This window comes from Eleutherodactylus coqui, chromosome 1, assembly GCF_035609145.1.
Source record: "Eleutherodactylus coqui strain aEleCoq1 chromosome 1, aEleCoq1.hap1, whole genome shotgun sequence".
NCBI lineage: Eukaryota > Metazoa > Chordata > Amphibia > Anura > Eleutherodactylidae > Eleutherodactylus > Eleutherodactylus coqui.
In genome coordinates, this window is record NC_089837.1 from 278,809,348 (window position 1) to 278,832,928 (window position 23,581).

Genomic DNA, 23,581 nt, shown 5'->3' on the forward strand with positions numbered 1-23,581 from the left:
CTACGAGAGAGAAATTCTCTGTCACCTTTGCAGAGTACACAGAAGCCTGCAGCAGCTCCGGAGACCAGCGAGGGGGACCAGAACGCCGGCTACTAGGCGAGTATTACAAAACATCCTCCGACAATAAGACACTGTACCTCTTTTGGGGCAAAAATTAATATACGACAGTATCTTTTTTTCGGGGAAACACGGTATAAGGGCTCCTACACACTTGTGTTTTTTAACGCTGCGATATCGCTGCGTTTTTTTTAATGCGGTTGTCAATGGGACTTTCTAATGTTAAAAACGCATCACACAAAAATTGCAAAGCATAAACTTGCGATGCTTTTTTAACATTAGAAAATCCCATTGACAAACGTGTTAAAAAAAACGCAGCGATATTGCAACGTTAAAAAAATGCAAGTGTGTAGGAGCTCTTAGCCAGACTAGAGAGTGACAAATAAGCTGGAAACTTAGGCCCTCTGTGTATTAGATTGCTGGCCCTAGCATCTCACTAACTTCTAGCTCATCACTCTGTGTAGTGTTTTCTGTATATAAAAATTGGATTTTCTGTGATGAGACAAAGTCCTTAATGGTCATTCAATAAAGCATGGTAATTGGTGTGTATTTGGGAGTCATGATATAACAATATTTTCTAAATTACCCGTTTTTGCAGGTTAATAAGTGTTTAATACATGTTTTTAAAGTAGCCATTTTTCCACAGATTGCAAATATATTAGACAGTCACGCAGCTACACTGAACCGTAAATCTGAACGTGAGGTTTTCTTCATGAACACACAGAGCATTGTGCAACTGGTGCAGAGGTGAGATGTTAAATGAATAACCAAGTGCTAGAAGCAATCTTCCATGACCATAGATTTGGTTCAAAGAGTTTGGATAGTTGTTTTTCCTTGGCAGATGAATCACTTCACTCTTGATTTCAACATAATTTGATGGTTTGATTTGTTTATTTTATTTAAAGATGGAATCTTGCAGAAAGACTATTTTTATGTTCCAAAGAGGTATTTTCACCTTTGAAACCATTTTTTTTAACTTGCTTCAACGCATCTAAAATAGAACATAGAGAAACTTAAGCCTTGATTCGAAAAAAAAACATTCTACCATTGCTCTCCTATGCAGACCAAGGTGTCTCCATGATCACGTACTACAAACAGAATCTCTATAACCAGATCCTACAGTCAAAATCCTTTCCATTTGAGGGATTTGGAGAAAGAATGATCAAAGTCGATTTTTAGTGAAAATTAATCATTTTAATTTGAAAATTTCACAACTTATCAAGTATCGACCCTTGCAACAGAGAACAGCCAGCTACCGAACCAGCAGAGCCTCAGGACACAGGAGAAGAAGTGAAAGAGCCTGGTCAGCAGGCCTCTTGTCCTATTATCAGCATCCTTAGACCCCCCACACAGGCCTGCCAGGATGATTTACCTGATAGCAGGAGGCCTCATAGCACACGTACTTCAGCACCCATACAAACTTAATATCTGCAAACAAATGCATAATGGTTTTTTGTACTAACCACATAAAAATGCAAGGTTCTTGGTGCACACTTTGATCAAAACCGTGTACGCCCATCCCCGTCAAGTCGAACCTTAATGAATGGGTACGTAGCACACTCACAATCACCCAAAGCAGCAGAACCAGCTTGCTGAGGATCTCCTCTACTCCCCACTTTGCACGAAAAGAAGGGCATAAGGTGAATTGCAGGCCCAAGGGCCTTTTAGCAATTCCAGGAAAGGGGGATTGAGTGGGTGCTCGGCCGAAGGACTGCTGCCCACCCCGCCTTCCCCTCCAAGGACACAATACATAAAGCCTCCTGCATCCACCCCGCTTACTGCTGCCCCTTTAGTTCGGGGGAGCTGAACACTAGGAGAAAGGTTTGTACCCAGGAAGGATGATAGCCCTCAAGTTAATAGAACTGAATGTTAAAAAGGAGTCTAAGCTGCAAGTGGCTTGAACCCCCCCAGCTGGAAGAGCTCATACACAGTTACTGGGATGATTATTGCCTTCCCATGAGCTGTGCTCTGACCCTGTCCTGATCATTTGACCAGAATTTTCATCTATCACCCCCCCAATCTCAGCTCTTTAGGTTTCAGGCCTAAGATGACAAGGAAGAGAAGTAGGCAGATTAATCTACAAGGAACAACTACTCGGAGTAACCCCCCAGAACTATTCTCAGGATCTCAACCTGCCACCTCCATATAAATGGCCTCTGCACCGCAAAGTATAAACTCAGTCGATTTGGGAGATCGGGTAACATAACAAACTAATGATCCCTACTGAAACTACTGACCTTACTTAATCAAATGTAATGCTCTTTAACCACATCAAGAAAATAGTCAGAGATGAGCCGCAAATAGTAGTTTGCGACATCTCCAAACAAATTTCTGCTCTAGCCAGAGTGCACAAACAACTTTGAACAAAAAAAACTGATGAGATAATCGATGCACTGAATCAAGAGCAAGACAAATGGAACAACTACTCTATAAGGGTCGAAGCCCTTGAGCTAAAGTGTGGGGACCTCGAAAACAGGAGCAGGAGGGCGAACATATGGATCCGAGGCCACCCTGAGATCATCACCAACCTAAAAGAACCTGCAACTAACTTATTTACGGCACTCCTACCACAAACCGCCCAAGAATCTCTCTGCATCAACAGAATCCCCAAGCTTTCACTAAACCTGCCAATGCTGACCTTCCGAGAGACATTAGCCTTAAACTTCACTATTCTGATATTAGAGACCAACACCTGTCTGCAGCTCGAGTTCTATGCATGCTTTTGTGAGTTCTACTTTCCGTCCAGATCTACGCCGACTTTGCCCATCACCTTAGCAATACAGCGGGCAAATGTCAAATACAGATGGAGCTACCCATTTGCACTGCTCGTTTGCATCAACCAATGATCCTTCTTCATCAGATCTCTAGAGGATGAGAAATGTATGCTGGAAGAAAAGAGGATGCCATATGACTCTGGGGGCAATTTTTGTTCTTGACCCCAACGACAAGCCCGAACCTGGACACCGACAAGAAGCCCCCGTCACAACAGATCATCTTTTGTTCAACACAATCAAAACTAATGAGACAAGATGTGTTTTACTTGTGTAACGTCTTACTGGTGCTGGATAGGAGTCATGGGTGTAGTAGCCATGCATGTCAGCAGTCAGGATAGCCAGGAGTTGTTAACGGGAAATCTCGATTGTAGTACAAATGGATAAGGCAGGTAGTGGAGTCAGAGAGGCAGCCAGGAGTCATCAATGTGAAGTCTTGGTTCACAGTACAAGGGAATGAGGGGGATAGTGGAATCAGAGAGCAAGCCAGAATTCAATATCAGGAGGTCTTGCAGAAATAGCAGAAAAGCAGGCAATTTGAAGCTGGATTAAACCACACTGGTGCAGTGGTAGGGCAACACTTTTATAGGAAGTCTAATCTAGAGCCGGGTGGAGCTAGGACATTGGCTGGGTTAGCAGGATTTGGGAACTGTCTAAAGAGCTGATATAGCTCAATAAGAAGGGCTACTGTTTGGAGTACAGGAGGTTCCTGGTTTAAGTCCTAACAACTTGACTCTTTTTGTTTAATTAAGATGTTGAGTTAATATGTTCATTGTTGTTCATATGCCTGATATACCTCAAGTTAGATATCACCACCATAGTTAAACATTTTTCTATCATGAAGATACATACCACTCTAAACCTGGAAATCTTGTTTTACACCTATAAATTGAAGAGATTATCATAATCTAGGGGACTAGATTCATTTGTCCCCTACCTTCCTAGTTTTGTTTTCCATCTTTCTTAAAAATTAAAGGTGAATCGGTCCCTTGACCAGATATTTTGGTCAGTTGGGTTGTCCAGTTTACATCCTATATATTCACTTATTGCACCAGGACGGGGCAGTGAAACTTGATGCTCTCTCCTGTCTAAACACCAGGCACGCTCAATCTGGTACAGCTTGGGCTCATGGACCCATTACTACATCTCACTAGGAATGTTCTTAAGTTATCTTTTGATTTTATATTCATTTTTTATTTTGTTCTCACACATGGTAATTTCATAGCCCTCAGCTCTGTGTATCCTATATGAAAACTAAGTACAATCAGCTCCCATCTAAATATCAAAATGGTTATAGTTAGAGATGAGCGAACGTACTCTGTAAGGGCGATTTCGCAATCGAGCACCGCGCTTTTCGAGTACTTCACTACTCGGGTGAAAAGTACTCGGGTGCGCTGTGGGTGAGCGGGGGGTTGCAGCGGGGAGTGGGGGGGAGAGGGAGAGAGAGAGGGCTCCCCCGTGTTCCCCACTGCTACCCCCCACTCCCCTCTGCAACCCCCCGCCCCACTGCGCACCCGAGTACTTTTCACCCGAGTAGTGAAGTACTCGAAAATCGCGGTGCTCGATTGCGAAATCGCCCTTACCGAGTACGTTCGCTCATCTCTAGTTATAATATCAAATAATGTTAAAGGGTTCAATTCCCTACTCAGAAGAAGAAAGGCTTCATTCAATACTTCAAATTGAGGACAGACATCTTCCGGATGACATACTTTTCCACCTCTTCTGCAAAATATTTTCTCTCCTAATATCTGAGGATTTATTCTTCAGTAGCACCTAAAAAAAAACGAGGAGTTTCTATTGTCTTACATAACTCACTCTCCTTACTCCATAAACAGAATGGAGATATATCTGCAACGCAGATTTATTATTCTTGTAGGCACCCTACACGACCAAAATGTTGTGATAGTTAATTCCTACGCACCTGCCAACAACCCCTACAATCTTTTCTCTCGTCACCAACAAACTCAAGGCATTACATGATGTGTAAACTACCTGGAAATGAGACTTCAATATGGTTGTTTCCCCTGCACTTGACCGCTCATCTACTTAGACAGATTAAGCATAACACAAAGGATGGCACTGAGTTCCATATTGGAGGATTTGGCTCTGAGAGATGCGTGGAGAGAAGCCCATGGTCTAAGTAGGGGTTATACCTACTTTTCAGCCCCACATAAGTTTTAGGCCGCCTGCAGACGACCGGGTTGGATCCGGCTGCGAGACATCTCGCAGCGGGACCCGACCCAAGTGTCTGCAGAGAGCAGCGTGACACTCGCCTGCTCCCGTGGCCCCAGCTCTTTCATGTGCCGGCTTCTTCCAGCACACATTTCTGCGAGCCCCGCACAGAAATAGAGCATGACATGATTTGTTTGTCGCACGAGATTTCGCGCGACCAAATCGCGGCCGTCTGCATAGGATTGCGTTTGTTAACGCAATCCTATGGCAGCTTCCAGGGGCGGAAATTCTGCGGGAAATCCTGCCACGGAATTTTCGCCCGTCTGCAAGGGGCCTTAGTCATGCAGTGACTGGACATTTGTCTCTACCCAGCTTTTACTGTCCATTGCGTAGGTGAGACAAATACCATGTGCGTGGTCAGACCATGACATGGTTTTCTCTCAATTTCTGAATCACCCCACACCATCCTGCCCTAGGAGTGGGAGACTCAATGAATCCCTTTTAAAATATCCTATAACCCTTGCAAAGATTTCAGAACAAATCATGACCTACTTTACAACAAAGGATAATGACCATGCACAGCCGGTCTGGGTGTGGTTGGCCCATAAGGCAATCATGAGAGGTCAGATTTCCCGGATTGCCACCCACAAAAAGACGGAAAAATCACAGGCCCAACTTAACTTGGAGAGATGTCTCGCTCTGCTAGAACTTGTTAATCAACAACAACCCAGTATTTTATTAACTAAAGAAATTAGAGACACAAAGGTTAAACTTGACCTTTTATTCTCCTCCTTGGCGGAAAGAGCCCTTCAACGGACATAATCTTATTATTTAAAACTAGCTAATAAACCCAATAGACCTGCAACACTCATTGCAAGAGAAAGGAATCAATCAGTTTACTTCATCCGATATGGTGTTGGGGACCACTAGTGTGGACCCACTGAGTCAACTTACCAGTTTTGCCAAAGAACTTATCCAGGTAAGGTTAGCAACTGACCCTTGTCGATCAGAGGCCTCGGTACCAGGCAATGAGAAACAGCTGTGACGAGCAATAAAGATGGAAAACCTTGCCCTTTACTTGTCAGGGAGATGAGGGCAACCCTGCTTAGAAGTGGCCCCACGGTGTTGCTCTCAGCCCTAACTAACCCTGATGGGACACTGAACACACTGCTGTATTCATCAAAAACACAGAACAGGACCGGGAATAGTGCAGGGATGGGAAAGCAAAAGGAGAAGCGTACACTGACATGGCTGAGGAATAGGCTACGGGATACAAGACAATAGTTGTACAAAGACTGGAGAGCAGCAAACACATAAACACTAATAAAGTACAAGATAAGCACAGATAAGGAGTCAGACAAGACTTATGCTGGGTGTCAGAGGCATACACACAACATTAACGCAAAAAGAAGAGCGTTCCCAGCTCAGCTAAATAGGGAGGTAATTACCAATGCCCTACAGCTGAGCTAGGAGAGCTGGAGCAGGTAACCATTGAAGTGCTGGAGAGAAGTATGCAGCAGTTCAAGTTACAGGGGAAGCAGTACTGCACCCACGACGACGCCAGAAACAACTAGAGACAGACAAACCTGAGCTGCCGACCTAATATCCGAAAATGGTATTGCACCCCGAAGCCAGATAAAATAGCAAACATATTCCATGATTTTAACAGCATACTTTATAAACGTAAGCCTCAAAAAACTCCTGCTCCGCTAGAATTTCTGAAAAATATTGCTATCTCGAAACTCTCCACACAACTTAATCAGCCAGTCGCCATTGAAGAAGCTGAGGAAACTATTAAAGAACTGAAATTAGGCAAAGCCCCTTGCCCAGACGGATTGACTCTCCTCTACCCTAAAAAAATGTATCACCTCCCTCTCTCACCCGTTGACACACTTCTATAAAATCTGTTATTGATAAACACCATACCTGAGGACTTTCTCAGTGCCCATATAACTGTTATTCCTAAACTAAACAAGGATCATACCTCCCCTAAAAATTATCGCCCAATCTTACTACAACATTAAGAGTATAAAATTCTTACTAGTATACTAGCCACCCGCCTAAACTGTTTTCACCCCTCTGATAACATAAAGATCAAGTCGGTTTCATCCCATCACGACAAGCCCCAGACAATGTAAGAAAGATACTCAACTTATTTCACATCTCACAGTCACAAAAAACTAAGCTATCAGGGCTAGCTTTAGACATTGAAAAAGCTTTGGACATTCTATCCTGGGGCTACCTTTTTGTGGTCCTAGAGAAACAGGGATCCAAGAAGCGGACATAACAGTTCTATGATCTTTATACTCCACCCCCTCAGCAAAACTTCCCTGTTCAAAACCTAATGCATTATTTATACGAAGGGGCACAAGGCCACCTATCCCCTGCCCTCTTTGCCTTGGCAATGGAATCCCTGGCGCAAATTATTAGAAACAACACAAAATAATTCAGGCATGGTAGTTGGAAAACAAGAATACAAAATGAGCCTATTCGCAGACGACATTCTCCTTATCCTTACCAGGTGCCTTATTTCTCTTCCAAACCTAATAGCCAAACTTAACTCTTTTGCAAATGTGTTGGGCCTGTTAGTTAACATAGACAAAACTGAAGCCCTTTTCCATAATAATGTTTCCCCGAAAATAAGACCCTGTCTTATATTATTTTTTTCCCCAAAAGAGGCACTAGGTCTTATTTCAGGGAAGTCTTATTATACTTACCTAGCAGACTCGGTTCGGGCCCTTCCGCTGCGCTCCTGTGCACTTGCTGCAGTCCTCGGCTGCCCACAGATGATCGCTTCCTGGTTACGAGATTCATAAATCCTGCCTCCAGGAAGCCATGGCTGTGATTGGTTCTTGAGCGCTGCTCAGCCAATCAATGCAGTGCTCTGTGAACCAGTCACAGCCATCACTTCCTAGAGGCGGCATTTATGAATCCCCCTAACCAGGAAGCGATCTTCTGTGGGCAGCCGGAGACTGCAGCAAGTGCGCTGAAGCTTCGGAAAACAGCGGGGGGACCCGGACTGAGCCTGCTAAGTAATGTATTGATTTTTTAAAAATCTAATGCAGCTAGGGCTTATTTTGGGGGTAGCGCTTATATTTCAAGCCTCCCAAAAAATCTCGCAAAATCATGGTAGGGCTTATTTCAGGGTAAGTCTTATTTTTGGGAAAACAGTGTATCCCCTCACATATGCAGAAACTCATAGAACTTAACTTTGGGTTTAAAACTCCTCCACATTACATTACATAATTAGATATTAAGCTGAATCCCTCCTTGGACTCATTGTATAAATGGAAATACCCCCCATTATTTAGCTCTCTTAAATCAGATATGAGGAGAGGGAATAAACTCAACCTCTCCTGGATAGGTCGTGCAAATTTAGTTTTTTTGTTTAAAGTATACAATGAAATGGAATTTTGAAGACTGTAATATACGTTTATACCTTACACACAAATGATGGGACTGGGTGCTGTCATGTAAAAAAAAATAAAACAAAAAAAAAAAACGCCCAAAAACATTTTTTTAGCACTTTCCCCTATTTATAAATGTAAAAAAATCACACAGATTTGTATCCTTAATGACTAGAGATGAGCGAGTGTACTCGTCCGAGCTTGATACTCGTTCGAGTATTAGGGTGTTCGAGATGCTCGTTACTCGAGACGAGCACCACGCGGTGCTCGACTCCATTACATTTCGTTCCCTGAGAAATTTGCGCGCTTTTCTGGCCAATAGAAACACAGGGAAGGCATTACAACTTCCTCCTGTGACATTCCAGCCCTATCCCACCCCCCTGCAGTGAGAGATGACACCCGAGTATTTAAATCCGCCCCGCCCGCGGCTCGCCACAGATGCATGCTGCGAGAGATCAGGGAAAGTGCTGTCTTGCTGTAGCTGCTATAGGGAGAGTGTTAGGTGTTATATTCGTCTTAAAAAACCCCAACGGTCCTTCTTAGGGCCACATCTGACCATGTGCAGTACTGTTGAGGCTGCTTTTAGCAGTGTTGCACAATTTTTTTTTTTTTTTGTATATCGGGCGTGTAGACCATAGCGTCCTCAGTCTGCTTTCATTTTACAGAGTATGGAGGCAGTACTGGTAAGGCAGGGAAAGAGGTATACTGGCTATATAGGCAGTGGGCTTTTTCCCAAAAAGTGAAAAAATATACCATATTTGGCCTGCCTGTGACTGTCTTCAATTTACTGCGTGTCTGCTGGGGATAGTAGTCGGTGATTAATACCCAGCCTTGCGCATAATTGTTTCCTGGCTCTGCTGTGCGTTCCGTACGCAAAGTCAGCCTCCAACAGAGAAATTGAAATACAGTGTATATCAGAGGCAGTGGGCTTTATCCCAAAAAGTTTAAAAATATACTATATTTGGCCTGGCAGTGACCGTCTTCAGTTTACGCCGTGTCTGCTGGGGGGAGTAGTCGCTGATTAATACCCAGCCTTGCGCATAATTGTTTCCTGGCTCTGCTGTGCGTTCCATAAGCGAAGTCAGCCTCCAACCACAGGCCAATAAGCGGCACATTTAATTACAGCATTCTGTTTCTGCTCTACTTGTAATACACCATGCTGAGGGGTAGGGGTAGGCCTAGAGGACGTGGACGGGGGCGAGGACGCGGAGGCCCAAGTCAGGGTGTGGGCACAGGCCGAGCTCCTGGTCCAGGTGTATCGCAGCCGACTGCTGCGGGATTAGGAGAGAGGCAAGTTTCTGGGGTCCCCAGATTCATCTCACAATTAATGGGTCCACGCAGTAGACCTTTATTAGAAACTGAGCAGTGTGAGCAGGTCCTGTCGTGGATGGCAGAAAGTGCATCCAGCAATCTATCGACCACCCAGTCTTCTGCGCCGTCCACAGCTGCAACTCTGAATCGTCTGGCTGCTGCTCCTCCTTCCTCCCAGCCTCCTAACTCCATGAAAATGACACATTCTGAGGAGCAGGCAGACTCCCAGGAACTGTTCTCGGGCCCCTGCCGAGATTGGGCAGCAATGGTTCCTCTCCCACCGGAGGAGTTTGTCGTGACCGATGCCCAACCTTTGGAAAGTTCCCGGGGTCCGGAGGATGAGGCTGGGGACTTGCGGCAACTGTCTCAATAGCTTTCAGTGGGTGAGGAGGACGACGACGATGAGACACAGTTGTCTATCACTCAGGTAGTAGTAATTGCAGTAAGTCCGAGACAGGAGCGCACAGAGGATTCGGAGGAAGAGCAGCAGGACGATGAGGTGACTGACCCCACCTGGTTTGCTAAGCCTACTGAGGACAGGTCTTCAGAGGGGGAGGCAAGGGCAGCAGCAGGGCAGGTTGCAAGAGGCAGTGCGGTCTCCAGGGGTAGAGGCAGGGCCAGACCGAAGAATCCACCAACTGTTTACCAAAGCGCCCCCTCGCGCCATGCCACCCTGCAGAGGCCGAGGTGCTCAAAGGTGTGGCAGTTTTTCACTGAGAGTGCAGACGACTGACGAACTGTGGTGTGCAAGGTTTGTCGCGCCAAGATAAGCCGGGGAGCCACCACCACCAGCCTCACCACCACCAGCATGCGCAGGCATATGATGGCCAAGCACCCCACAAGGTGGGACGAAGGCCGTTTACCGCCTCTAGTTTGCACCACTGCCTCTCCCCCTGTGCCCTAACCTGCCACTGAGATCCAGCCCCCCTCTCAGGACACAGGCATGACCGTCTCCTGGGCTGCACCCACACGCTCACCTCCGCTGTCCTCGGCCCCATCCAGCAATGTCTCTCAGCGCAGCGTCCAGCCGTCGCTTGCGCAACTGTTTGAGCACAAGTACACCGCCACGCACCTGCACGCTCAAGCGTTAAACGTGCACATAGCCAAATTGATTAGCCTGTTGATGCTGCCGTATAGGCTTGTGGGAACGGAGGCTTTCAAAAACATGATGGCGGCGGCGGCCCCGCGCTACTCGGTTCCCAGTTGCCACTACTTTTCCCGATGTGCCGTCCCAGCCCTGCACAACCACATCTCCCGCAACATTGTACGCGCCCTCACCGACACGCGGTTACTGTTAAGGTCCACTTAACAACGGACACGTGGACAAGCACAGGCGGGCAGGGCCACTATATCTCCCTGACGGCATATTGGGTGAATTTAGTGGAGGCTGGGACCGAGTCAGAGCCTGGGACCGCTCACGTCCTACCCACCCCCAGAATTGCGGGCCCCAGCTCGGTGCTGGTATCTGCGGCGGTGTATGCTTCCTCCACTAAACCACCCTCCTCCTCCTACGCAACCTCTGTCTCGCAATCAAGATGTGTCAGCAGCAGCACGTCGGCAGCAGTCGGTGTCGCGCGGCGTGGCAGCACAGCGGTGGCCAAGCGTCAGCAGGCCGTGCTGAAACTACTCAGCTTAGGAGAGAAGAGGCACATGGCCCACGAACTGCTGCAGGGTCTGACAGAGCAGACCGACCGCTGGCTTTCGCCACTGAGCCTCCAACCGGGCATGGTCGTGTGTGACAACGGCCGTAACCTGGTGGCGGCTCTGCAGCTTGGCAGCCTCACGCACGTGCCATGTCTGGCCCACGTCTTTAATTTGGTGGTTCAGCGCTTTCTGAAAAGCTACCCACGCTTGTCAGACCTGCTCGGAAAGGTGCGCCGGCTCAGCGCACATTTCCGCAAGTCCAACACGGATGCTGCCACCCTGCGGACCCTGCAACATCGGTTTAATCTGCCAGTGCACCGACTGCTGTGCGACGTGTCCACACGGTGGAACTCTACGCTCCACATGTTGGCCAGGCTCTATGAGCAGCGTAGAGCTATAGTGGAATACCAACTCCAACCTGGGGGCGGCGTAGTGGGAGTCAGCCTCCTCAATTCTTTACAGAAGAGTGGGCCTGGTTGGCAGACATCTGCCAGGTCCTTGGAAACTTTGAGGAGTCTACCCAGCTGGTGAGCGGCGATGCTGCAATCATTAGCATCACGATTCCTCTGCTATGCATCTTGAGAAGTTCCCTGCAAAGCATAAAGGCAGACGCTTTGCGCTCGGAAACGGAGGCGGGGGAAGACAGTATGTCGCTGGATAGTCAAAGCACCCTCATGTCTATATCTCAGCGCGTTGAGGAGGAGGGGGAGGAGCATGAGGAGGAGGGGGAAGAGACAGCTTGGCCCATTGCTGAGGGTACACATGCTGCTTGCCTGTCATCCTTTCAGCGTGTATGGCCTGAGGAGGAGGAGGATCCTGAAAGTGATCTTCCTAGTGAGGACAGCCATGTGTTGCGTACAGGTACCCTGGCACATATGGCTGACTTCATGTTAGGATGCCTTTCTCATGGCCCTCGCGTTACACGCATTCTGGCCACTACGGATTACTGGGTGTACACACTGCTCGACCCACGGTATAAGGAGAACCTTTCCACTCTCATACTCGAAGAGGAAAGGGGTTCGAGAGTGATGCTATACCACAGGACCCTGGCGGACAAACTGATGGTACAATTCCCATCCGACAGCGCTAGTGGCAGAAGGCGCAGTTCCGAGGGCCAGGTAGCAGGGGAGGCGCATAGATCAGGCAGCATGTACAGCACAGGCAGGGGAACACTCTCCAAGGCCTTTGACAGCTTTATGGCTCCCCAGCAAGACTGTGTCACCGCTCCCCAGTCAAGGCTGAGTCGGTGGGAGCACTGTAAAAGGATGGTGAGGGAGTACGTAGCTGATCGCACGACCGTCCTCCGTGACGCCTCTGCTCCCTACAACTACTGGGTGTCGAAGCTGGACACGTGGCCTGAACTCGCGCTGTATGCCCTGGAGGTGCTTGCTTGTCCTGCGGCTAGCGTCTTGTCAGAGAGGGTGTTTAGTGCGGCTGGGGGAATCATCACAGATAAGCGTACCCGCCTGTCAACTCACAGTGCCGACAGGCTTACACTCATAGAGATGAACAAAGCCTGGATTTCCCCAGACTTCTCTTCTCCACCAGCGGACAGCAGCGGTACCTAAACAATACGTAGGCTGCACCCGTGGATGGAAGCATCGTTCTCTATCACCATAAAAAGCGTGGACCTTTTAGCTTCATCAATCTGTGTATTATATTCATCCTCCTCCTCCTGCTCCTCCTCCTGAAACCTCACGTAATCACGTTGAACGGGCAATTTTTCTTAGGCCCACATGGCTCAGTCATATTACTTTTGTAAACAATGTTTATACGTTTCAATTCTCATTAAAGCGTTGAAACCTGCACCTGAACCAATTTTTATTTTAACTGGGCTGCCTCCAGGCCTAGTTACAAATTAAGCCACATAAACCAAAGCGATTAATGGGTTTCACCTGCCCTCTTGGTTGGGCATGGGCAATTTTTCTGAGGTACATTAGTACTGTTGGTACACCAATTTTTTTGGGCCCTCGCCTACAGTGTAATCCTAGTAATTTTTATGGGCTTCACCTGCACTCATGGTACAGCAAGGTGTGTGGGGTTGGCCTACACTTTTGCTACATAAATGTAACTGGGGCCTTGTCTATACTGCAACTACTGAAATGTGAAAGAGACTGTTATCTCCCTAAACTGCTGCAACGGGAATGTTACTGTGGCCTATCTTGACTACTACTACTACTGAAATGGAACTAATACTGTGCTCCCCCTATACTGCTGCTTCGGAATTGTTACTGGGGCCTGTCTAGACTGCTACTATTACTGAAATGGAACTAAGACTGCGCTCCCCCTATACTGCTGCTTCGGAATTGTTACTGGGGCCTGTCTTGAGTGCTACTATTACTGAAATGGAACTAATACTGTGCTCCCCCTATACTGCTGCTTCGGAATTGTTACTGGGGCCTGTCTTGACTGTTACTACTACTGAAATGGAACTAATATTGTGCTCCCCCTATAATGCTGCTAGTGATATGTTATAATGATATAATTCAGGGCTCTGCCTATACCGCTGCTAATGCTATGTCACTGGGGTGTGGAAATGGAGGCTTCCCAAAGACATGATGGCGGCGAGGCCATTTCCCACCAACGCAGTTACTGTTAAGGTGCATATAACCACGGACACGTGGAGAGGACACGTAGTGCCTCAAAAACATCCCCCTCCTCCTCCAATAATGAAAACATTCTTGGCAAATACCTTTGCATTGGTCCGTCTGGTGGCAGTCCAAGAATTTCACCTTTAACGACACAACAAGAGAGCCCCCCCACCATCCCCCCGCCACGGCCCACTTAATCCTGGCCACATTCCGAAAACCAACTAAATAAAACCGCGGCACTAGGTCTGCAGTCGCGACCACATTCCCACCAACGCGGTTACTATTAAGGTACATATTACCAGTCTGACTGGGGCATGCACTGTGGGCCGAAGCCCACCTGTATTGTATCTGATGTTAGCTCTGCTGTCCAGGGCACTGCAATGGGATTTGTTTATGTACCGCCGGTGGGTTCCATGGAGCCACCCATGCTTTGGGTCCACACGGACTTCACATTAGGGATTTGTACCTGCCTGTGTCTATGTATTAAAAACCCCGGTCAGACTGGGGCATGCAGTGGGGGCCGAAGCCCACCTGCATTTAATCTGACGTTACCTCAGCTGTGCTGGGCAATGCAATGGGATTTATTTATGTAACGCCGGTGGCTTCCTGGGACCCACCCGTGCTGTCGGTCCACACGGAGTTGTACCTGCCTGTGTCTACTTATAAAGAACCCCAGTCTGACTGGGGCATGCAGTGTGGGCCAAAGCCCAGCTGTATTTAATCTGACATTAGCTCTACTATCCGGGGCACTGCATTGGGACAAACTACAGGATCAATACAGCGCTAATGAGACGTGCACAGCTACGCTAGCATTGGAGTCTGCTGTAGGCACGCGATTGCTGGGGGTTTGTGCAGAGGCCTATGTCCTGGGTGCAGTGAAAGTCCGCTTCCAGCCTAGGGTTGCTGAATCTGTGGGCCGAGGCCTATGCCGTGGGCGCGGTGCAAGTCTGCCATGTTTGGCCGCTCAGATCAATTTTTTGTTCATGTCTTGGGTTTCCTAATACCCACCTATGCTGTTGGTGTAAACTTAGTTCCCATTGCGGTGTTTGACCTGTCTGGCACAAAGGCACTGACTGACTTGGGTAGGGGGCAGAGCGCTGACGGCTTTTCCCTTGCAGTGTGGATTGAGCTATGCGACACCTTGACAGAATGAATACTGTGTGGCACATGGATTCCCCATTGCTATGCCCACGTTTGCAGCTCCTGACGGAGGTGGCACAGGATTGGAGTTCTCATTGCTACTGTACAGCATTGTAGGTTATCGCCCCGCCCCTTTTAAAGAGGGTCGCTGCCTGGCCCTGCCAACCCTCTGCAGTGTGTGCCTCCGGTTCCTCCTCATGGCAGATGCACTTATAAATAGACATGAGGGTGGTGTGGCTATGAGGCCAGCGTGTGGCATGAGGGCAGCTGAAGGCTGTGCAGGGACACTTTGGTGTGCGATGTGGATACTGGGTCGTGCGCGGGGGGGGGGGGGGTTGGTCAGAATGTGACCCAGGAGAAGTGGCAGCGGAGTGTCATGCAGGCAGTGATTGTGCTTTGTTGGAGGTAGTGTGGTGCTTAGCTAAGGTATGCCTTGCTAATGAGGGTTTTTCAGAAGTAAAAATTGTTGGGAGGGGGGGGGGCACTCTTGCCGCTATTGTGGCTTAAAGGGGTTCTGACATGAAAAAAAATTGTACTCACCTTGCCTGGCCTGGCCCGATCGCCAGGCATGTCCCCTCCAGCCGGCATCTTCTTCTGTGCCTTTAAAGCAGAGCAGGAGCGGTCAAAAAGACCGCTTCCTGCTCTGGTCCGTCCGTCAGGCACTTCCGAGGTCAATGGACGGACCGCCACAGCAAGCACGTCACAAGCAGTGCTTGCTGTGGGCGGCCCGTCCGTCCGGCTGAACTCCGGAGTGCTGCGCATGCGCAGTGGAGACGCAGCCCGTCCTGACTCCTGTCAGAGGGCACCTCTCCACTGCGCATGCGCGCGATCCCGGAGCAGCGCGGCTGCTGGAGGAAGAAGACTGCCTGCCGGGAGGCATACTAGCACTTTCTGCTTAGGTTAAGCAGCGCTGCCGATTAGAGCCACCTGATTGGCTCTTCGGCACCACGTGACTGCACAGCGTGCACCAATCAGGTGGCTCTAGTCAGGCTGCTTAACCTAAGCAGAAAGTGCTAATATGCTGCCGGGAGATGACCCCCCGATGTCAACAACAACCGGAGACAAGGTAAGTATAAGATTTTTATGCTTTAGCAGCCATTAACCCATGGGTTCCCTGGGTCCATTAGGCAGACCAGGGAACAATGGCTGCTAAAGCATAAAAAAATTATTCATGTCAGAACCCCTTTAATAGTGGGACCTGGGAACTTGAGATGCAGCGCAACATGTAGCCCCTCGCCTGCCCTATCCGTTTCTGTGTCGTTCCTATCACTTTCTTGAATTTCCCAGATTTTCACAAATGAAAACCTTAGCGAGCATCGGCGATATACAAAAATGCTCGAGTCACCCATTGACTTCAATGGGGTTCGTTACTCGAAACGAACCCTCGAGCATCGCGGAAAGTTCAACTCGAGTAACGAGCACCCGAGCATTTTGGTGCTCGCTCATCTCTATTAATGACCTGTACAATAAATTGAACACACTATTTATCCTGCCTGACAAAAAAAGAAAAGAAAAAAAAGCTTATTTTGTTCGTTTTTCCTCCCCAAAGTTATCAAAAAAGCCCTATGTACCCCAAAATGCCCTTCATAGTCTAGACCCAAATAAAACAAATTTTATTAGAAATATTAAAATTAGGGCTGAAACCCATACATAGAGAAACTCTGCAGACCTACCTGCGGGAAGGGTTACCAGGAGCAGGAGCGTGGGTCCCTAGACATATGGACAACACACATGTAATCAACCAGCTACAGTAGATTATTATTTTGGTGATCCAAAGATAAGGATCCCCTTATCTTCAGATCCCCAAATCCTGTCTCTTTTTAGATGGTAATGGTAGTGCTGGTCACAGGTATAGTGATCTGATTGAGATTTAACTGATCAATCTAATTGTGATATAGCTAGGTCGACGTTTGAACCCCCAACAGTCATGTTACAATCCTCCTGAAAATCTCTTTTTTTTTAATTGTAGATTTTTAATTATTCTCATGTAAATATATTTGGTGGAGAACTGTCACCTTAAGTGCACTTTTAGCACCTTATTGAAATAACAAATTTTATTCTCAAGAGCCAATCAATTGTTTGCCCATTTCTTTAATATTTTTTTTTGTCAATACACTTTGCATTTTGCAGGACAAGTTCTAGTTTTTAAATAAACCAATTTCGGGTACATATAATGTAATACATAACTTTTATTAATTTTTATTTTTTGCTACGGACCAATGGAGAAAAAATCATGTCATCATTGTTTTTTGCGATTTATTTTTAGGGCGTTTACCATGTTGTGTAATTATGTTACCTTTATTCCATGGGTCATTACAATTATGACTCTATTAAGAAACACAACCCTAGGTGTACCGGTTATAATAAGATAATTAATACCTAGGCATAAATTAACCGTAGGTTACATCATAAACGTGATTACTAAAATGTCCAATCTTTATTCATTGGACAAATCTTCCAGATGGTAGACAGATATAGTTAAAGTACTTTTGTGCGACAACTGCCAGTATTGTATTAGTAACAGCTGATGACTGTCAGAACAAAAGGTTTATTATTGGTCTTAATCAGTTTAGTAGATATACCGATAGTATTGTTTATGATCTAGTACTGGAATATATTTCTTCTGCCTATGCAAAAGAACATCTAAAGGGTTACTACAGCTATATTAGGGGTGTGCAAATAACAACCCTATATGCTAAAGATTAATAGGAACCAGTGCAATAGTCAAGGTATAATAACAGCTAGCTATCTGAATAGCACATAGGCTGACCTGCCATCAGGGGCTGAGTTGTGCCAGCTGTCTCAATACTATTATAGTTACTAACCAGGACTGACTACATTACTTCCATATCTAATCTAACTATCAGCTATAGGTTAGCATGAGTAGCATATGGACTAGTCATTAGAGATGAGCGAACCTACTCGGACACGCCCCTTTTTCGCCCGAGCGCCGCGATTTTACAGTACTTCCGTACTTGGGTGAAAAGTTTCAGGGGGCGCCGTGGGTGAGTGGGGGGTTGCAGCGGGGAGTGGGGGGGGAGAGGGAGAAAGAGAGCTCCCCTCTGTTCCCCACTGCTACCCCCCGCTCCGCCACGCCTCCCCCCGGCGCCCCCCGAATCTTTTCACCCGAATACGGAAGTACTCGAAAATCGCGGCGCTCGATCGAGTAATTACTCGAAACTAGTATATTCGCTCATCTCTACTAGTCATCCAAGGGGAGGTTGATTGCTTCCAGTGATATGCTAGCTAACTTTCCCAATGCCATTGAGGCTTGCTGACTAGCACTGACAAATTTCTGCCATATCTAATCCGATAGTAAACCTACAGCTGGTAGTCAATCTACCTATCTGAACTAAAAACAGGATGCCCTTCCTGACATGTTTCACCACCTCTGTGGCTTTTTCAGAGGAAGCAAGGACTAATTACAATTATGACAACACCAAATTTAGAGAGATTTTATTATGTTTTACTACTTTTGTACCATGAAAACTCACCTGTTTTTTGGCTAAAAGACTTTTTGTGTGACACCACATGTTAGGATCAGAACATTTTTATTTTTCCATGGAGAAAGCAGTCTCAGGATGGTTTCACACCTGCATTGGGGATTCCACTTTCTTGCTTCATTCAGGAAGCAGGAAAGGGGAATCCCCGCAGCCGAACAGCTCCATTTCTAGACGGAACCAAAAAGTGCCGGAAAGAGCCCATTGACTATAATGGGACTTTGTCCGCTTTTCACCCAGCTGCCCAGCTTCCAGTGATTTGAGTCAAATCTGGAAGTTCCGACGCAAATTTGAAACTGGCTTCAGGCCTGTTTTTTTTTGTGGGATGTCTTGTAGTTTTTATTGGTATCATTTAGATGTATCTATGATTTAGTATTTAGTTTTTTATTCCTGCATTGCAGAGTTAATGCGGAGCAGGAGTTAAATAAAATGCATTAGTAGTCCTCTATATAAAGTGTGTTATGGTGACATCTGGTTTTTGGAAGAATACATTGATCCTTTGGATTTATAAAGTGAATGATCGTGTGTTCCTGCAGAAATCTTTTCACCTGTTTCTATGACTGTTTTATGGCTGATATTTTGATCTTTTGTATTTGTTGTATTAAATATCTATATAATTCCATCAGATACCGAAGCGGCATTCGAGGTCACATGAAAGCTGTAGTCATGGATTTGCTTCGTCAGTATTTGAAAGTTGAGACACAGTTCCAGCATGGTAATTCCTGCATTTTAATTATCTTTGTCAGTATAAATGAAAAACTATGACTTTTTTTTTTTTTACATCATATTTTTCTGTGTTATGACATTTATAGCAAATTGCCACTTTGTCTTTGGAGATTTTGAGATTGATAGGGGGGAGAATATATATATTGACCGTGTTCCAGAATCATACCTGAAAAAAATGCAGATTTGACATGCCTATTTTGTGTACAAAATGTGCGACTTTTTTCTTATACTTAACAGTTATCTAAAAATTGTGAGTGTCACGGCCTCTCATTACCTCGCAAATTTACTTTAATTTACCCCAGGAACTGTTGAAAATTATAGCACAAATCTATGCCAGCTTGCAGCTGGTGTGTAGATTTGACTAGTATACAGAGGTCAGAGATGTGCACCTCTTAATACATTAGGCACATCTTACTCAAGCACAGATACCATTAAGACTCTCTTATGAAACACCAGTCTTGATAAATGAATACTGGTCTTAGACTGCCATCTTCTGGTAAAATTCTGCTATCGGCCAAGCACTATTGTGAGTAGGGAATGTTCTTTGCTTTACAATTTCTCTAATGTACAGTCCAGCAGATTCTTTGCTGTGACTTTGATTACACTATCTGAGCACACGTTAGCAGATTCAGCCCTCACACATAAGCTAGCTGGTGCTCTTTATTATATATATACACTTCAGTTTCTGGTATAGCTAATGTTGTATAGCTGGTAGAGTAAGGCCCAATGTCCACAGGCGGGTTTGATTTGTAGTTCCGCAAATCAAGCTGCTTATAGGAAAACCTAGGCATCCGTAAATGAAATAAAGCATGCAGATTAGATTTGTGGACTTTTTGGTTCAGAGAAAAAAAATCGCAGCATGCTCCATTTCAGTGCGAATCCCTCACAAATGGCTTCCTTTTAAGTAAATGGAAGCAAATCGGTCCGCAGCTTGTCCGTAATTCAATTTCCACTGTACATTTTGTTCATTTTATCATATTTTTCCTGAAGCCCATGTTAATATCGTTCATCCTGGAATCTCCAAGGGTAGCAGACATTTTTTCGGTTCCGAGTTTAACAGCATCATACTTCTACCTCAGATATAATGCCAGCCCTAAAGGCTACCTGCACTTTCATCTTCGGAGCAAGTGCTCCTGCTCTATCGGCTCCTTCTGGCAGCTGAAGACTGTTCCATGTAGTCCCAGATAGCGTTTATATAGTCATTGTCAGCTGCTGGAAGGAGACGGAAAAGGCCAACAGAGTAGAAGTGCTCCAAAGGTGAAAGAGCAGATACCATTTTTCATTATTTATAATACACCATAAATCACAAAGGTTATGAGTGCTTAGATACATAACCCTTAAATATGCAGAAATGATCAGATAATGCATAATTTAAGATTTTTACTTTTAGGCCAGGCATTTTTTATGCCGTAAGCATAAAACGCCGCTGGGCTCCCACAGCGTTTTACAGCTGTGAACCCAGCCATGACCCTGGCCGGCAAAATTGTACTGTGCATGACCGCGTACTCACGCAGGCAGTCATGCACAGTACACCAGTTTTGAGGGTTTTATTTTCCTGTGCTGTCACTTAGTGTTGCTGCATATACCCGCAACCCATGCACAATGTAATCGCGTATCGGCTGTGGCTATATATGCGACAATAAAGAACTATGGGCACATTGTACACGTCAAAATAGAACATGCTGCATTCTATTTTGCGCTCGTGTATTACGCAATTCCGGCACACTAATGTGAGCAGAACTGCATAAGGCAATGTAATAGATTCCCTGCGAGCTACTGCGTATCACATGGGCGTACAGAGCCCGTGTAATACGCAATTCCAATACGGTTGTGTGAGGGTGTATTGCAACTCTATAGAGAGGTAACAAACTGATATAATTTAAAGCTGAATGTCACACACAACAAAAAATTTTGCCAGAATAATTGTTTTAAATTCCAAACATTTTTTAGAATGAAGGTTACAAAGTCTTAAAAAGAGAAATAATATATATGACCTTAGATCTTATATGCCAGTGTATTGTAATTATAGTCTGCAGAGTACAAATCTAGATTGCTAAATAGTTTGCCATTGGAGCAAAATCAAAGTAAAAAAGACCTGAAACAAAGAAGTTCTAACAGTTATACCACCACACATGCAAGAAGTCATTACACACGTTAATAACACTTAAGTCAATGAAAAGATGTAGGGTATACAACAACATGTATACCCATGGTTTTGCAGATTGTGGGAAACTTGGATGAACTGCTCCAAATTTTTCACTTAATTATTTATTATAGAGTTATGGATCTTTTTACTCTTAAAGAGTTTTATATAAATGAATGACACTGTTCTGGAGATCCCCCTGTTCTTCTTTAGCCCATGATTACATGTGTTACGGACAGCGAGTGTGGACCCACTGTGCCAACTAACCGATTTGACTTTGGGCTAATCCTAAGGGCTTTACCCTGGCGGTTCCCCGGTCTTCACCCTTTAACCCCTGTACAGTGATTTGGCCTCCGCTGCGGGAAACCAACCAGGCCATTACCTCCAGGAGTAGTCCCGGACTTAAACTGTATCTGGTGGCAGACAAACGTATACAGATACATGTACAGGATAAGAACAGACAATGAGTCAGACAGGATCTAGCAGCAAACAAACACATACAGAGATATAAGTACAGGATCAGTCAGCATAAACAATGGACGATGAGCTTATCGCTCATCGTTCAGTTTAAATAGCGGCCGTTCAGTAGTGAACGGCTGCTGTGTTATGTCAATGGAGAGGGGTGGGGGAGCGAGAGGAGGGAAATCTCCTGCACTGCCCCACCCCCCTGCTGGCCGCTCCGTGGGCAAGCCAGCACTTCTAGCTCCCGTGTGACTGCACAGGAGCGTGGATACACAGGGATGAGTGTTGGGCATCATTTACCCAACAATCGTCCCGTGTAAATGGACCTTAAGAAAAGGCTGCAACCTCCAGTCTGGGGTTAAATTTGAATAAAAGGAGTGTTACCTCTAAAGGCAAAAAGTGAGGAAAATGGGACTGGGGGGCACATTCTGAGGAGGGACATTGGTACATGCAGCCTGAGGAGAATCTAACGTCCTCTATGTGTATACATATTGTATTCCTCGGTTTCTCTGAAGTAACAAAAACTTCATGAAAAATTTTTGTACGAACAACAAGTTAACGCCTATACCAAATTAACTCTGGTGAAGCCCGGTATATCAGCTAGTTTAAAGATATGGTCTAATGGCACATCTTGGCCCTTTAAGAGGCAATCAGAGGGGGAATGCTGATCATGGTAGCTGATGTTCTGTTGTATGGCACATTACTAGCATATGTGAATGCATCCAAAAAATTTACAATTTTATTCATCTCATTGTTCACTTTGTATTGTGTCCAGGTCTACTTTAAGTGTCCCATTGTCTTTTTTCTAATTGCAATATTAATGCAGTATTTTTTTTACATATTATAGTTGTATAGTTATTTGACTGAAAAGTCTGTTTTTCTATCTGATTTTGAACTTCCAGGTCATTATGACAAGTGTGTCTTTAGTCTTCGTGAAGAGAATAAAAGTGACCTCACAATGGTATTGAATTACATCTTCTCCCACGCTCAAGTCACAAGGAAGAATCTTCTAATTACTATGCTAATTGTAAGTTACCTATTCCAATGACTAGTAATTATATGGAAGACTGTAATAAAACCTGTGCTGTTAAGTGGTTTTTCATAATTGTATATGTATTACGTAGAAGGATCATGGTGTTTCTGAATTGTATACTGGCAGTCATGTCACTATACTGCATACAGGCTCCAATTTTAAGATTCATTGCCTTGCACCCTTAGACTTGTTGCAGTGTTGGCATAGGACTTGAGTCTCCTACGGGCTCGTTTACGCATGTGATGTATGCCCGTGTAATATGTGGTACATGGAGTCAATTAAAGTACGTTGATTTTTATTGATCCATTCACATTAGTGTTTAAATATTGCATGTAAATACGCACGTAAAAAATATAGCAGCATGCTCGGTTTCACTGCGTATTACGCTCGAACAACCCTATTGTTCTCTATGAGTAACGTATTCAACACTGTCTGCAAGTAATACAGCACCGATGCTCCCAGCTACTGAAATAGCTAATTAGTCTTATGAGTTCAAGATGTGTTCTTTTTCCTGTGCAATTATGTAGTGTTTCACGCATCTCCTAGCATATTGTGCACGCATTTAAATATCTCCATGACAACAAAAATACACAGGAAAGATACTCTTTTGTGAACGAACCCATT

At 45.5% G+C, this 23,581-nt stretch overlaps 1 protein-coding gene across 1 annotated transcript in view; it reads left to right on the plus strand.

Moving 5' to 3' along the window:
- Positions 1 to 23,581, plus strand: part of ACACA (acetyl-CoA carboxylase alpha) — an 856,108-nt gene that overhangs the window by 207,794 nt on the left and 624,733 nt on the right. Inside the window, exons 22-24 of the mRNA XM_066609221.1 lie at positions 704 to 804; positions 19,220 to 19,308; positions 22,827 to 22,951. Of these exons, the coding sequence (XP_066465318.1) occupies positions 704 to 804; positions 19,220 to 19,308; positions 22,827 to 22,951 (315 nt within the window). The remainder of the gene's footprint in view (positions 1 to 703; positions 805 to 19,219; positions 19,309 to 22,826; positions 22,952 to 23,581) is intronic.